The 12,548-nt window shown below is 38.9% G+C and overlaps 1 protein-coding gene across 2 annotated transcripts in view; it reads right to left on the bottom strand.

The window, feature by feature from the left end:
* Nucleotides 1-12,342, bottom strand: part of slc38a3b (solute carrier family 38 member 3b) — a 29,657-nt gene extending 17,315 nt beyond the window's left edge. Inside the window, exons 1-5 of one of the 2 annotated variants that reach the window (XM_027146753.2) lie at nucleotides 12,177-12,340; nucleotides 3,564-3,725; nucleotides 2,928-2,945; nucleotides 2,721-2,802; nucleotides 2,424-2,539 (exon numbers count right to left, since the gene is read on the bottom strand). In XM_027146753.2, coding sequence (XP_027002554.1) covers nucleotides 2,424-2,539; nucleotides 2,721-2,802; nucleotides 2,928-2,945; nucleotides 3,564-3,667 — 320 coding nt within the window. In that variant the 5' untranslated portion in view covers nucleotides 3,668-3,725; nucleotides 12,177-12,340. Of the gene's footprint in view, nucleotides 1-2,423; nucleotides 2,540-2,720; nucleotides 2,803-2,927; nucleotides 2,946-3,563; nucleotides 3,726-12,176 lie in introns of both variants that reach the window. The other variant, XM_047814261.1, reaches the window with a different exon arrangement.
* Nucleotides 12,343-12,548: the final 206 nt, after the last annotated feature.

Genomic DNA, 12,548 nt, shown 5'->3' with positions numbered 1-12,548 from the left:
AAGTGAATAAAAAATTGTTAAAACAATATCCCAGGACCACCAAGACACCACTTTTGGGCCCTTGAGCAAGGCACTTAACCCACAACTGGTCTGTTGTATGAATGAGAGAAATGCAAGTAGCTCTGTGTCTTCCAAATGCTCTAAATATGAATGTGAATGTAAACGTCTTAGTGTTCGGTTTATCTACTGTACTGCTGTAATGCTTTGATTAATCAGCTCATGTTGGCACTGAAGCAAAGTTCATAAGTTCATAAGTTAGGACACAAGCATGCACGTGTTTAAAAGAGGAAAATAAAGGTTGACAGTCTTAGAGTCTTAGCAATATAAATTGGCTCTTGTGTTTGATTTTACAGGATGGTGTAATAATATTGTAAAAATGGCTCCACGTTTTGATTCAGCAACCTAGACTTTATAAGAGAAATCACTGTTGAGCGTCCAGCCGAGTCAGTTCGTTTTTGTTAAGCAGGGACACAGTGGACTTAGTGTGAGGAGAGAACATGCAACAGAAACGCTCACATCTCTCATAACCCCGGTGAGACCTCATCGGCCAACGCGCACTTTACTGCTACAAGGCTACACCTGAGACATGTAGTGGGACGTCTTTCAATTATAGTCCATGCCTAAACAAATTTATGAGAAACTGTAATGAGCTTTTTTTTAAAAAAAAAGAACAGTTCAGAATATAAGAGCTAGTTTAACCCAACTGAAATGAGTAGGTGTTCAGAAGGCACAGTAATTCTGTGAGAAACTGTGCAGTAGATATTTCTATTGGCCCACTTGTGGTTCGAGAGCATTTCCCATGACCCTTTGTGTTCACAACCCAGTGCCAAGGTTTGGATGAAGCAATGAGTTGCCTGCCATGACCTACTAGCTGAGAGCAGAAATTTCATCACTCAGCAGTCCTGAAAATGTTACAGTCACCGCCATTCCCAGTACAGCGATTTATCCCACTGATGCCCTCGTGTCGTGTTCTATGCTGGAGTGTGTGCGTAGGCAAATGCTTGTGACGTTAACGCCTGACACACAGGCTGATAAACGAATTTCCACTTAGAACAATTGTGAGAAATGAAGTTTGCTGATGATTATGGGAAAGCCACAGCTGAATTAATGTTTGGTTATTGATTGATCTGTAGTGCCGTGGGACACGGAAGGAGGCATGTGAAAAGCTCTATTAAACTTGCATAACTCCCGCGACAATTGTGGTATCTAAGGATTACCGGCTTCAGCTGGGTCTAGCTGAGAATTCAGTGTTTCATTGCTGGCACAGATGGCAGCTGTCCGCATGTCTAGCTGAAGTCATAACTCATTTGCCTTTCACACTGAAACAAATTCTGACTTGGTCTTCTCACCGCATCCAAAACTACACAAAGCATGTGGGATCGGTTTGTAATGTGTACTCCATTGCTTCATGTGGTGACTGACCCAATACTACTCCAAAGTTCATACAATTTCAGTGACTTCATAGATTTTTTTGATGTCAATCTTTAACTGCATTTTTCAACTGGATCCAAATTGTTGCAATACTGCAATGTGCCAATGTCAGCAGTCAAAACTGACATGATTTAGGGTGAAAATTCCAATCAAATTTCCAAACAGACCTCTGCTTTACGCATTCGGCCAAGTATGATGTGACTGCAGGTCAGGTTGTGTACTTAAGTAGAAGGATCAACCCTCTAGGTAATCAGAGCCATGGTGTCCAGTGGCATGTGTGATACAAAAGATACCTAAGCTTGATTTCAGTTCTGCTGTCTAAGCCAGACCTAGACGGGTCAGACAGTGAATCCAGTCAGATGAGCGAATGAGATCTGATGGCCATATAAGGGGAGGGGGCGAGGCTTTGCTGAAGGGGGGAGAGGTGGTTTGGGAGAGGAGCGCAAGGACTATTTCAGACTTGGCCTTTCCAGGCACAGAAGGGGCAGGAGCAACAGATGGAAAGTTTTCATGGGTAGACGGATAACCCTAAACACAGGACAGACATTGAGTCATGGAAACTTTTCAGGAGGAGGGGCTTTGGCCAGCAGGTAAAGCTGAGCTGTATGATGGAAAACTGTGGAGGGAGGGGCAGAGAGTTGCCTGACATCCTGGAGGACATGCCTTTTCCTCTCCTCTTTAGGAAACAAGGTCGCTACTCGTGATAGATGCCATTCCTTAAGGTCAGGGGCGAGTGTGTGGTTAAGCAGACCTATTTGTCAATTCCCTCTGCCATCACTAGCAGCACTAAACACTGAAGGGGCTTTAAATACAAGTCTGATTTAGTAGATATATTATCAGACAGTAAGTTGGGTTTGGATGCATAGTTAAATAGTTAAAGCAGCAGACTAATAACTGTAACTGAACTACTGACTTTATAAATGCATTTTGAGATGCAGTTGCTGTCATTTAAATCTTTTTTTAATTGGTGTTTAAACTAGTTTCAGACTTACAAAAAGAGGACGATGCCGGTGTTGGACATGGCATAAGCCAAACCCAGAATCCCGCTGCCCATAATGGCATTGCCGAGATTGAAGACAGACATGCCAAATGAGGTCTTCCCTTCAAACTGCCAAAATAAACATAGAAAGAATGAGAAAAAAATCCAGTATATTACTCAAATACACACTTGATATGTACTTCATATGTACACTTGGCATTACATACAGGCTTAGCACCATCACGTCAATAAATCTTATTTCTGTAAGAAGACATTGGCCTCAGTATTTACTCAGGTTTACTGCACTTACATCGGTGAAACGTGGCTTTTTGCCCTCGCCGCCAGGCAGAAACTCCACATTTTCAGCCAGGGTTCCATCAGGATCGTCATATCTGTCAGACAGCAGCACAGAAAATGTATTAGGTCTGTAATTCTAACGTAAGATGGAATTTGATTAAGATTCTGCGCAGGTGCAGCAAGCATTTGAACTTCAAGCATTTAAAGCACTTTAACATACCTGTTCTGAGTGCCATTTCTGAGGGTAGGCAGCAAGACACGGTCCATTGTCCAACGTCAGCACAAAAACAAGGCAAACATGCAATGCGCTTAGAAATGACGCAATCAAGAAAACTCACTATTCCAGCAGGATTCAACATGTTGTAACTATATAAACATTCAGACACGATGCATAGTAGTACACGTAAAAAATACAAACGATTAGAATCTGAACATATATCATCCTAAAGCTTAATCAGTGACAAAGTGACAAAGAGCCAGTTGTAATAATGACGAATATGAAAAGAATCACTTCATCTCCTGAAAAAATCAATGTAAACTGATGAAACAAGAACTGGATTTAGGTGACATTCTAAATTATAATTTTAGGAAGCCTTAAAAAGAAAAACACACACTCATCTTAAGCTATAAGATGGTAAGCTACAAGCAGGACGGCGTGATTACATCACGCCTCACGAATTATTACATCATTTACATAAAAAACAAGCACAATTCATTACCAGTTTTATCCGTGCTTGTAGTTTAGTGCCCCAGTATGACAAACAAGGCAAGAGTGCTTTTACACTGAGACATGCAGCATGTGTACTAAATGAAATATGCAAAGGATCATTAGAATGATTAATAAAAGCATGCTTACGGGTCGTCCTCTATAATTGTCTTCATCTGCACATTCATATCATCCCCAAGGTCATGACCCTTCCCGTTAACCAGGATGCTCATCTCTGATTGGACAGCCTCCATGCAAGAAATAATAGGTACCAGGTTCTGTATGTGCGAGTGTTCAACGTGTCTCCCACCTCTGCAATGCAAAAAAAGAAAGTCTCTTAGCTGAAACTATTAACAGTCTTTATGTAGAAACCAGCCATGAGCGTCAGATCATATAGTATAGATGAAGTGATAAATTGTGTCACCATGCACTTTCATGAGATATGACTGCTATGGAAGTTGTCAAACTCAATGTATCTGTGTCCCTGACTGCCTCAGATTCCTCTTCTTGACTCATAGGAATGGAGCCAAACGTGGTTTCTGCTGTTGCAGTCCATCCAACTCAAATTTTGATGTTTTGTGTGTTCTGACTTTACCACAGGTTTATAGTGTGAGCTACAGTTAGTAATGTTGGCTTGAACCAATCTGGCCATTTTCCTCTGACTTCTCTTACCAACAAGGCATTTCCAGTAACAAAAACTTCTAGGTAATCTTTAGAGACTGTTGTGTGTAAAGATCTCATTGGATTCTCAGACACAACAGTCTAGAAGTTTTTTTTTTTACATTATTCAGCAGCCATATGATTGGCTAATCAGATAATTTCAATACTGTGTATGAGTGTAGGTGTTCCTATTGGTGATTTTATTGGGATATATATATATATATATATATATATATATATATATATATATATATATATATATATATATATATATATATATATATATACACACACACACACACACACATTTAAAGATATCCAGCTCAGGGGCTAATTATCACCTCCACTAGCTGGATCAGAAACCTAAAACCATGCGGGATAGTGGGCCTCCGGTAGGAGAAGAGTTGAGAGGCCCTGGTTAAACAATCAAGGTTACTAATGCAAAACAGACATGAACCTCTGTACTAGTGACCTCCTAAAAGATAACTGCTTTTATGTGACCCGATTGGTTTGGCCATTATGACGGCTTCTCAATCAGCCAAGTAAATCATTTATGAGTGCATGAAATTCTGTATTGCTGCAGCTATATCTGTAACTGACACTCTTAACAGACCTTTAATAGAATTTGGCTGAGAGCACTGGAGCCCCAGTGAAACTCTGGAAGAAGCAGAGAACAGTCCAGCCATTGACGGGGAATCACCCAGCTGTTGAGCAATATTTTAACCTAGCCTTCTCTTCAGCACGGCTAAACCCTGCTGCCTCACTTGCATAGAGCAACATGAAGAGTATCTTTCTTCCATTATCCTATTCATGCACTCAATTACAATGTGAAATAAAACATATATCATTCAAATAAATATACTGAATTGTTTTAAATGTAAACTTAATTTTTCATTTTAGAATTTAGATTTGTCTTTCACTATTTGTTTAGTTCATAATGAGGCCTTGAAACCATGAAAAAGTCAATATTTGTCAATATCATCGCTCACTGCTAATAGCAGTCTAATGTTTGATTGTATGTCGCTTTGGACTGTGGCTCTGTGCACTGTGTTCTCTGATGTTAGCTAAATGCGTACTTTTAATATCCAACTGTTTAAGATTTGTCAGAGTCCAGAATGAACTTCGGATAGCCCTGAGCATTTATAGTGCACTTGTTAAACAGGTAAATAAAATGACGACTCTGACTGAGACGAGAACATTGCTGCGGTTGCTGTGGCCTCAACTGGAGATATTTATACAGAATCGCATGTGACAATTGAAGCGTGGTTCAAAGCTTTTGAATAATTCTTGTAATACTCTTTCCTTGTTTGCTGAATATGGAAGAAAAAAAATACTGAAAAATTTAAGCACTCCAAAAAAGACTTATTCCATAAAAGGCAGCTCCAACAGACACACATATTCTTCTTAATGGAAGAGTGGAGGAGACAAACTCATCAATTTAGTTTCTATTTTTATGATATAAGTGATTATGTAAATTCGAAGTATCTGTCATAATAGAAGAAGGAAGTAATAATAATTTATTACTGATGGCCCGGCTCTGCATACAGTGACCTAAAGCAACCTGTACCAGTGCCTTAAATACTGATATCCACCATTTTCTACATGATATGCTGCTAAATAATGTAAGCCAACAAGCAATCCGAGGCTCGTTCACATATGCTGGTAAATTTAGCACAGCACTGTGAGCTTCTAAAAATCAAGGTGGCATGGCAGAGTCACGGGCCGTTCAGTTGGCGTAGACAGAAGGTCAAACCTGGGACAGAGCAAGTTTAAACAGAGGATATCCAATAAAGAGCAGACAAATGCTGTCACGATCACTGTTCAGAGAATAAGAGTCGGATCAGAGACAGAAATAACACTGTAGATACCAGGATTAATGGTACATTTCAAGAGAATCAGTGGCATGTCTCAGCTGGAAATGTTTAGCTGATGAGCTCTGTGACCTTCAATCTTCTTTATTTCAGAACATGTAGATGGTGAATTTTATGCTTAGGTGGTGAAATGATTTTACAGCTTTCACATCTGTGCCCCGAGGATATACATCTGTTTCATGACTATCTTTAAATAGTCATAATAAACCTCATAAAATTTTATATTTGCTTACTTTATATTTGCATAATGCAGATGATAGCTATAAATCCATGTAAACTTACTGTGTACAACGCAGTGTTTTTTCCACTAGGCAGTACTCTTTTTTTCCTAAAAAATATAAATCGATGGCTAAATGCTTGTTAATCATTTCCTTTAGGATTTCTACAAGCACAGGATTCAAATCTATCCCAAATGTGTTCTTCCACTCCAAAGCATGTGTTCATGGAGCTCTGTTGTGCATATAAAAACATATAAAGATATCCTATACAGATGTTTGCTCTCACTTTGTGAGATATGTGTATGATGGTCAGGTGTCGCACAAACCTTTTGGCAATATTATGCACATTTTCATTACTTGAATTACTTATTCCTTTTGGACATGATCTATCTCATTCAGTGGACTGATTAAGACAGTGAGACCTGTTTGAGATTATTCAGAGATTTCCATCATTTGCATGTAATACTATTAAACATGCACTTTATAGAAAATCGTGATTAATAGCTATTTTTACATTGCTCACACATTGTCTTGTCTGCAGTAGACAGCTGCAAGAGCAGGTTTCAAACCATGTCAACTGTTTCCACACTGCATAGACAGCTAAGGTAAAATAACATTGGTTATTCTAAAGGCTTAGACAATACCAAGATATGGTAAAAAAAAAATAATAATCACATTTCAGCTTGTTTGTTTTCTGACAGAATTATGTGCCAAACTGAGAGAAACGGTTATAAAACAGTTATTACTGCTACTGTGCTTGAGAGACGATCAGTATTTTCCAGTCGTTGGGAGAAGCAGACTGTAGTGTGGCTTGGAAGTAAGTTTTCTTGAGAAATTTGAGTCCAAACTGTACACGTCAGAGCTACTTGTGGATAGAGTTAACGTATGAAGCATACGCAAACAAACAGAGTCACAGGCAGGTCTTGCATAGTGGGGAGAGCTTGAAATAAAGAGGGGTCTCATACCAGAACAAGTACCTCATCGGCTTAAAAAAAAAAACTGTGGAAGGGACTGTGTAATAAGGGACATGGGCCAAAAGCACAGCATAAACTACCACTTTAACAACACCATTTTGACATCATGTTAGTATGCTAGCACTTCGACAATCCATGACTTTCTAAAACACTCACTAGTCTACACTCTCAAAACATTTTCTTCGGTCGTTTGATTAATATGGTCAGGCAAAAGAAGATTTGTATTGTATTCTAAAACACCACTAACTCTAAATTCTAAATCACCCCAAACGGCCATCCTTTTATCTCTGGAAGAATTTATTGATAAGTTAAACTGTAATAAACAAATTCCATAAAATATGGAAATATGGTCCATCTCATTGTGACTTTTATTGGATACCTATTTAGCAAATAGCACTAAACATTTCGTTGTGAAAGTGGTCTATAATTTGTAGCTCAATATGTGTTTAGTATTCCCGGCAGCAGAAGCAGATTTAAAACCAATAAGTAACAAAATAGTGCTCATGTTTTTGGATTGCTAATACAATCAAATAGGGGCCTACACTTGCAGTTAAAGCGTACGCTGTCCAAACTTGCCATCATTCTTCCATTCAAAACTATCAATGCTACGAATAGCTGAGTATTTTGGATTCAATCTAAGCCAGATTATCTGACTAGACATTCGCCATATATTTGGAGAGGTTTCCCCTTAATGTTACTGTGGTGGCCTTCATTTCAGACAGCGAGGAAACTGTGTACAGGAGCCATATTTGAGATATTGTTGCGTGCTTATCTTGAACATGCAGAACAGCCACCTGCTTATCTTCCTCTAAGAAACAAGCAACATGGTTGTAAGTTTGGTTAAAGCATTGAAATATCCAAGCCTATGCTTTCATCCTTGCGCTAGTGAGAAGGCCATGCATCAAAGCCTTGTACTTGTGCCGAATTAGCAATATTGTGGCTTCTACCTTTCTGAAGGTCCCACACTTGCATTAAAGTTGATACACATTCTTGGAAACAGAGAACGTGTTTGTTATACAGCAAGTGCTTTCTGATCACTGTTGGTGCCATACCAGCATAATTTAGTGCTGGATTCTTTTGTTGCAGTGGAAAAGCACAGAATAGAAGGAACTGAGTTTGTCTCTCAAATTTTGACAGAACTACCATAAAAGTGGGAGTTCACAGTTTTACAATTTCAATTGCCCAACATTCAGTCATTTCCATCGTTTCTTCTGACAACAATCTCCTGAACATGTGCCTCACCCTTTAATGATTATACCAGTCTAAACTGCAGCAGGACCGTTTGCATGCTCCCAATATTTATTTGTTACCTTTAACTTTAGGCTAATTTCTCCCACAGTTCTTAGCAGTGCCCCTGATCACACATTTCTTGTAACTTAATAGATACACAGAGCTATGAAGGCTTGATAACCACTGACCTAAAAGGAGCACCGCAACACACCTGTTTTGTAAATATTGACCATTCTTTATTAAACCAGTCCTACATAGTTAATTATAATGTGCGAACACTGCAACTATCTACACCCAGGTAGTCCTAATGGGCACCATTTAGTTTTGATCTTTAGTACCAAAGAACAGCGGACATCCAACTGCCACCTCAATGTCAGGATGTACCCATTGGATCTGGAAACATCAACAGAAAACTGTTTTTGTTGTCTTCCAGAGGAATTTTATTATCTTTTTTAATCATCCAAACAGAAGATGATGAGGCAAAACTATGTAATGAGCTAGAATATTCATAGCAATTAATAATTGAGAATATGATATTGATGGCTTTCTGAAAACACAGTTAAAAAAACAAGGCTTGGCTCCCCATAAACAACGTAAGACAAATATTGACTCTTTCTCCAAAAGAAGCTAGACTAAAATTAGTTACATCAAAGTGTAACGTGTTTTGGCCCATGGTGGCATGTGCATACACATACATTTAATTCCCACCTCAGTGTTCCCACCTCAGTGTACAAAATATTAAAAAACAACCATTCACTCGCCTCATTTGGCCCGTCTTATTTATTTTGAAGCAAGTAGACAAGGGTTTGGGATCATAGTACAGACATGTATGTGCTTTAGTGATGTTTGCACAACCACACTGCCTCAGACTGGTTCACGTAAAACCGGACATGCCCTTACCTATCAGAAGTGGTTCGATGACTACTTGTTTGTTGATAGATTCTGAACATTGACCCTCATGAAACCAGCATCCTTTTTTGTCAAACACAGTTGCAATGCTCTGTGATCAGCATAGCATTCTTATATGCTATAAATATTCAAAGTAAATATACAGATTTACATAAGATCAATACACTCAGTTTGGCACTGTGTCTTCGCTGATTCCTCAATCAGTGAACTTAAGTTTCCAAACATAAATAGATTCCTTATTATTATTAAATTGGCTTTGTTAATTATTAAAGCAATTCCAGTTCCAGTGTGGTGTTAAACCACATGGTGTCCAGTGTCTTGTGCACAGAACTCAGAACTGTATCCAAGTAGTGGCTTGCCTCTTTATATAGGTCTCAGTCAACGGAGAAGTTCTCAGATTGACACACAAAAGTCATCTGCTGACACTGCTACAAATCTTAATATCTAGCAGCCCTTCTGCCAGGAGGGTTATACTGGGTCATCTGTCCCAGGCCTTGGCTTCGTCGGGGTCCAGGGGATCCTCTGATAAGTGAGGCAGCATACATTAATAAAACAAAGCAAAAAACAATTACTTATCGTCGATGTCATCCTCGGTTGTACAAAATAATTTCATCAAACATTTTGACCTCTTTTGCTTTTTTTTTATTACCCACAATGCTGTTCGCCTGCCATCTGATAGTGACACCAGTGGGAATTCAACTCTATCTCAAGAGACCAGTGCAGCAGTGCTTTTATCCTTTAACCTATCCAGCTCTCCCGGCTCCTCATCTGTTCACTGTGCTCAAACACAAAGGGTTCCGAAGGTTCAATTTCCATATTAACACCAACATCCTCAATCAACGTCATCGTGCTAACCCATCTCATACATGTCTTTGCTGTGTGTGAGCACAACTTTCATGTCCACTTTATGCCAAAAAAGTATGTAGACAACTGACCATCACACACATCTATGACCGTTTTATAGACGTAGGCATTACTATGTAATTGCCCCAACCCCCACCACCTTTGCTAATGGCCTCCACTCTTCAGGGAGGCTTTCCGCTAGATTTTGAAGCGTTGTTGTGGGGATTTGTGCAGATATTTCATACATTTGTATCAGGGAGTAGTTTCTCTTTAAATCTCTGTCACACATTAGTTGTCATGTCTCAGTCTTTGCTAGAATAGAAGTAGCAAACAAAACCGTGTTGGGCATCGTGTAGACTCGGGTTGCCCTTAACTTCTTAATGGATACAACAAACAACAATTAAAAAAAATTTTTTTAACTTTTAACAGACTGTAAAGGTGGTAAAACTCAGGTAACAGCTGCTATAATACTGTGTTCATTCCAGTATTTCTGCACACGCAATACTGTTTGAACATACAGTATTTACACTTTTGTTTGTGTTTTGTGTATTGTCTTGCATTTTTTGTCCTGCACTGTCTTTCTGTCCTTTTGTCTTGTCTTGTATTTTTTGTCCTGCACCGTCTTTTGTCCTGCACTGTCTTGTTTGTCTTGTCCTGCACCGTCTTTCTGTATTTTGTCCTGCACTGTCTTGTCCTGCACTGTCTTTCTGTCCTGTCCTGCACTGTTTGCACCAGGTTGCACAGATGCACTTTATGTATCTAGGACTGACTTACTAAGTCCTTATAGTTCTGTCTTTGTTTTATGTAGCACCAGGATCCTTGAGAAACGCTGTCTCATTTCACTGTGTACTGCAACAGCTATATATGGTTGTAATGACAATAAAAGCTTCTTGATGTTACTTGAGAACTTTGGTTTAACGTTAAAAAATGTGTGGTGTGTGGTAGCCCAGTGGTTTGTTGCACATATGTTGATTAAAAATAATAATAATAATAAATTAAAAAAACTTTAACAATGTTTTAGACTCATGGTATCTTAAATATGTGACCTAATGAACCAGAGTTAATGTATCCAATGATAGAGACTTAACACTTTGGTACATCGCTCTGCATAAAGGAGTCTGCAAAATGCTGTAAATGTAAATGGTTAAGGTGTTAAGGTGTTGGGCTCACCAACTCAGGTTGTGAGTTCAATCCCACATCCACCAAGCTAACACCTTTGTGCCCTTGAGCAAGGCCCTTAAACCTCAATTACTCAGGTGTATTAAAAAAATGAAATAATGTAACTCACTCTGGATAAATTCTGGGAATGTACTATTTCTATGTTTATATTACTAACCTACAGAACAGAACAGAGACATGATCTCTCACTCAGACCGAAAACCTACTGAACCTACTGTCTCACTCAGACCGAAAACCTCTGATTACTAAAGCGGAAGCTCGTGTTCTAGCACCGAGTCTCATCCACGCGGTACACAATAAAGATAGGAGTGTGAAATAAACCTCAATGAAAACCTTTACTCTGGGTCACAGGCAGGAAACATGCCTTTAAATGTATACACAACGAGCAACATGTTGTCGTTCCGTCGTGCGTAAAATGCGTCTCTACAAACCGCTCGGTGTGTTTAAGCGCTTTAGACACGATGTACATACAAAGAAAAAGAGCACTGTGGACTTTATATACACGCACTAACTGTGGGTTTAGTTCACTTCACTATATATCCTCTATAATTAACACAAAAACCTAAATAAAGTGCGTTATTTAAACCGGGAGACGTCGATTTAACCGTTTAAACCACTGAACACATGGATATGACACTCAAAGGAATCGGTTCCGACTCAAACAAAGAGTGTAAATTCACTTTCCTTCTTCTATTCCATAAGCCTTCTTATAATTTATCAGGGATTAAAATATATCGAATGGCGAAATATACATGTATGTATATATGTATGAATATATTTATGTACATATATGTATATACCTTTTCTACATGTTGGTGGTTTTAAGCTACTTAATTTGCATTAATGATAAGTGAGTCAAAATATAAAATGTGTTCTTACCAGTAGATGAAGACTTTTAATTATTTCCTCTGCTTTTTCCAGGCGCCTTTTTATTTATAGGGAAGGTGATTTTCGCTTTGGGGAGCTGGATGTGTCCTTAAAATTGCTGCTCGCTCCCTTTTTTGTTACACATCAAATGTTTTGAGAAATTAACTAAATTCGGAGATGCTCTTTACTTCAGAAATGGGAGGGACGATGTAGGTCCCGCCCTCTTTGAACTGTCCAATCAGAATCGCGTATGGGTGAACAGACGGGTCACAAAGCGCACACTACGGTACTAAACACTATGTTAAAATAATACGTGTAATGGTTAATACAAACAGTGGAGTAATAATGAGACAGCTTGCCACGTGTTGTAAGATTTAGCAAGAA

Source organism: Tachysurus fulvidraco, chromosome 5, assembly GCF_022655615.1.
Source record: "Tachysurus fulvidraco isolate hzauxx_2018 chromosome 5, HZAU_PFXX_2.0, whole genome shotgun sequence".
Lineage (NCBI taxonomy): Eukaryota > Metazoa > Chordata > Actinopteri > Siluriformes > Bagridae > Tachysurus > Tachysurus fulvidraco.
The sequence above is the reverse complement of the archived record's forward strand: the minus strand, read 5'-3'. Positions and strand labels throughout refer to the sequence as shown.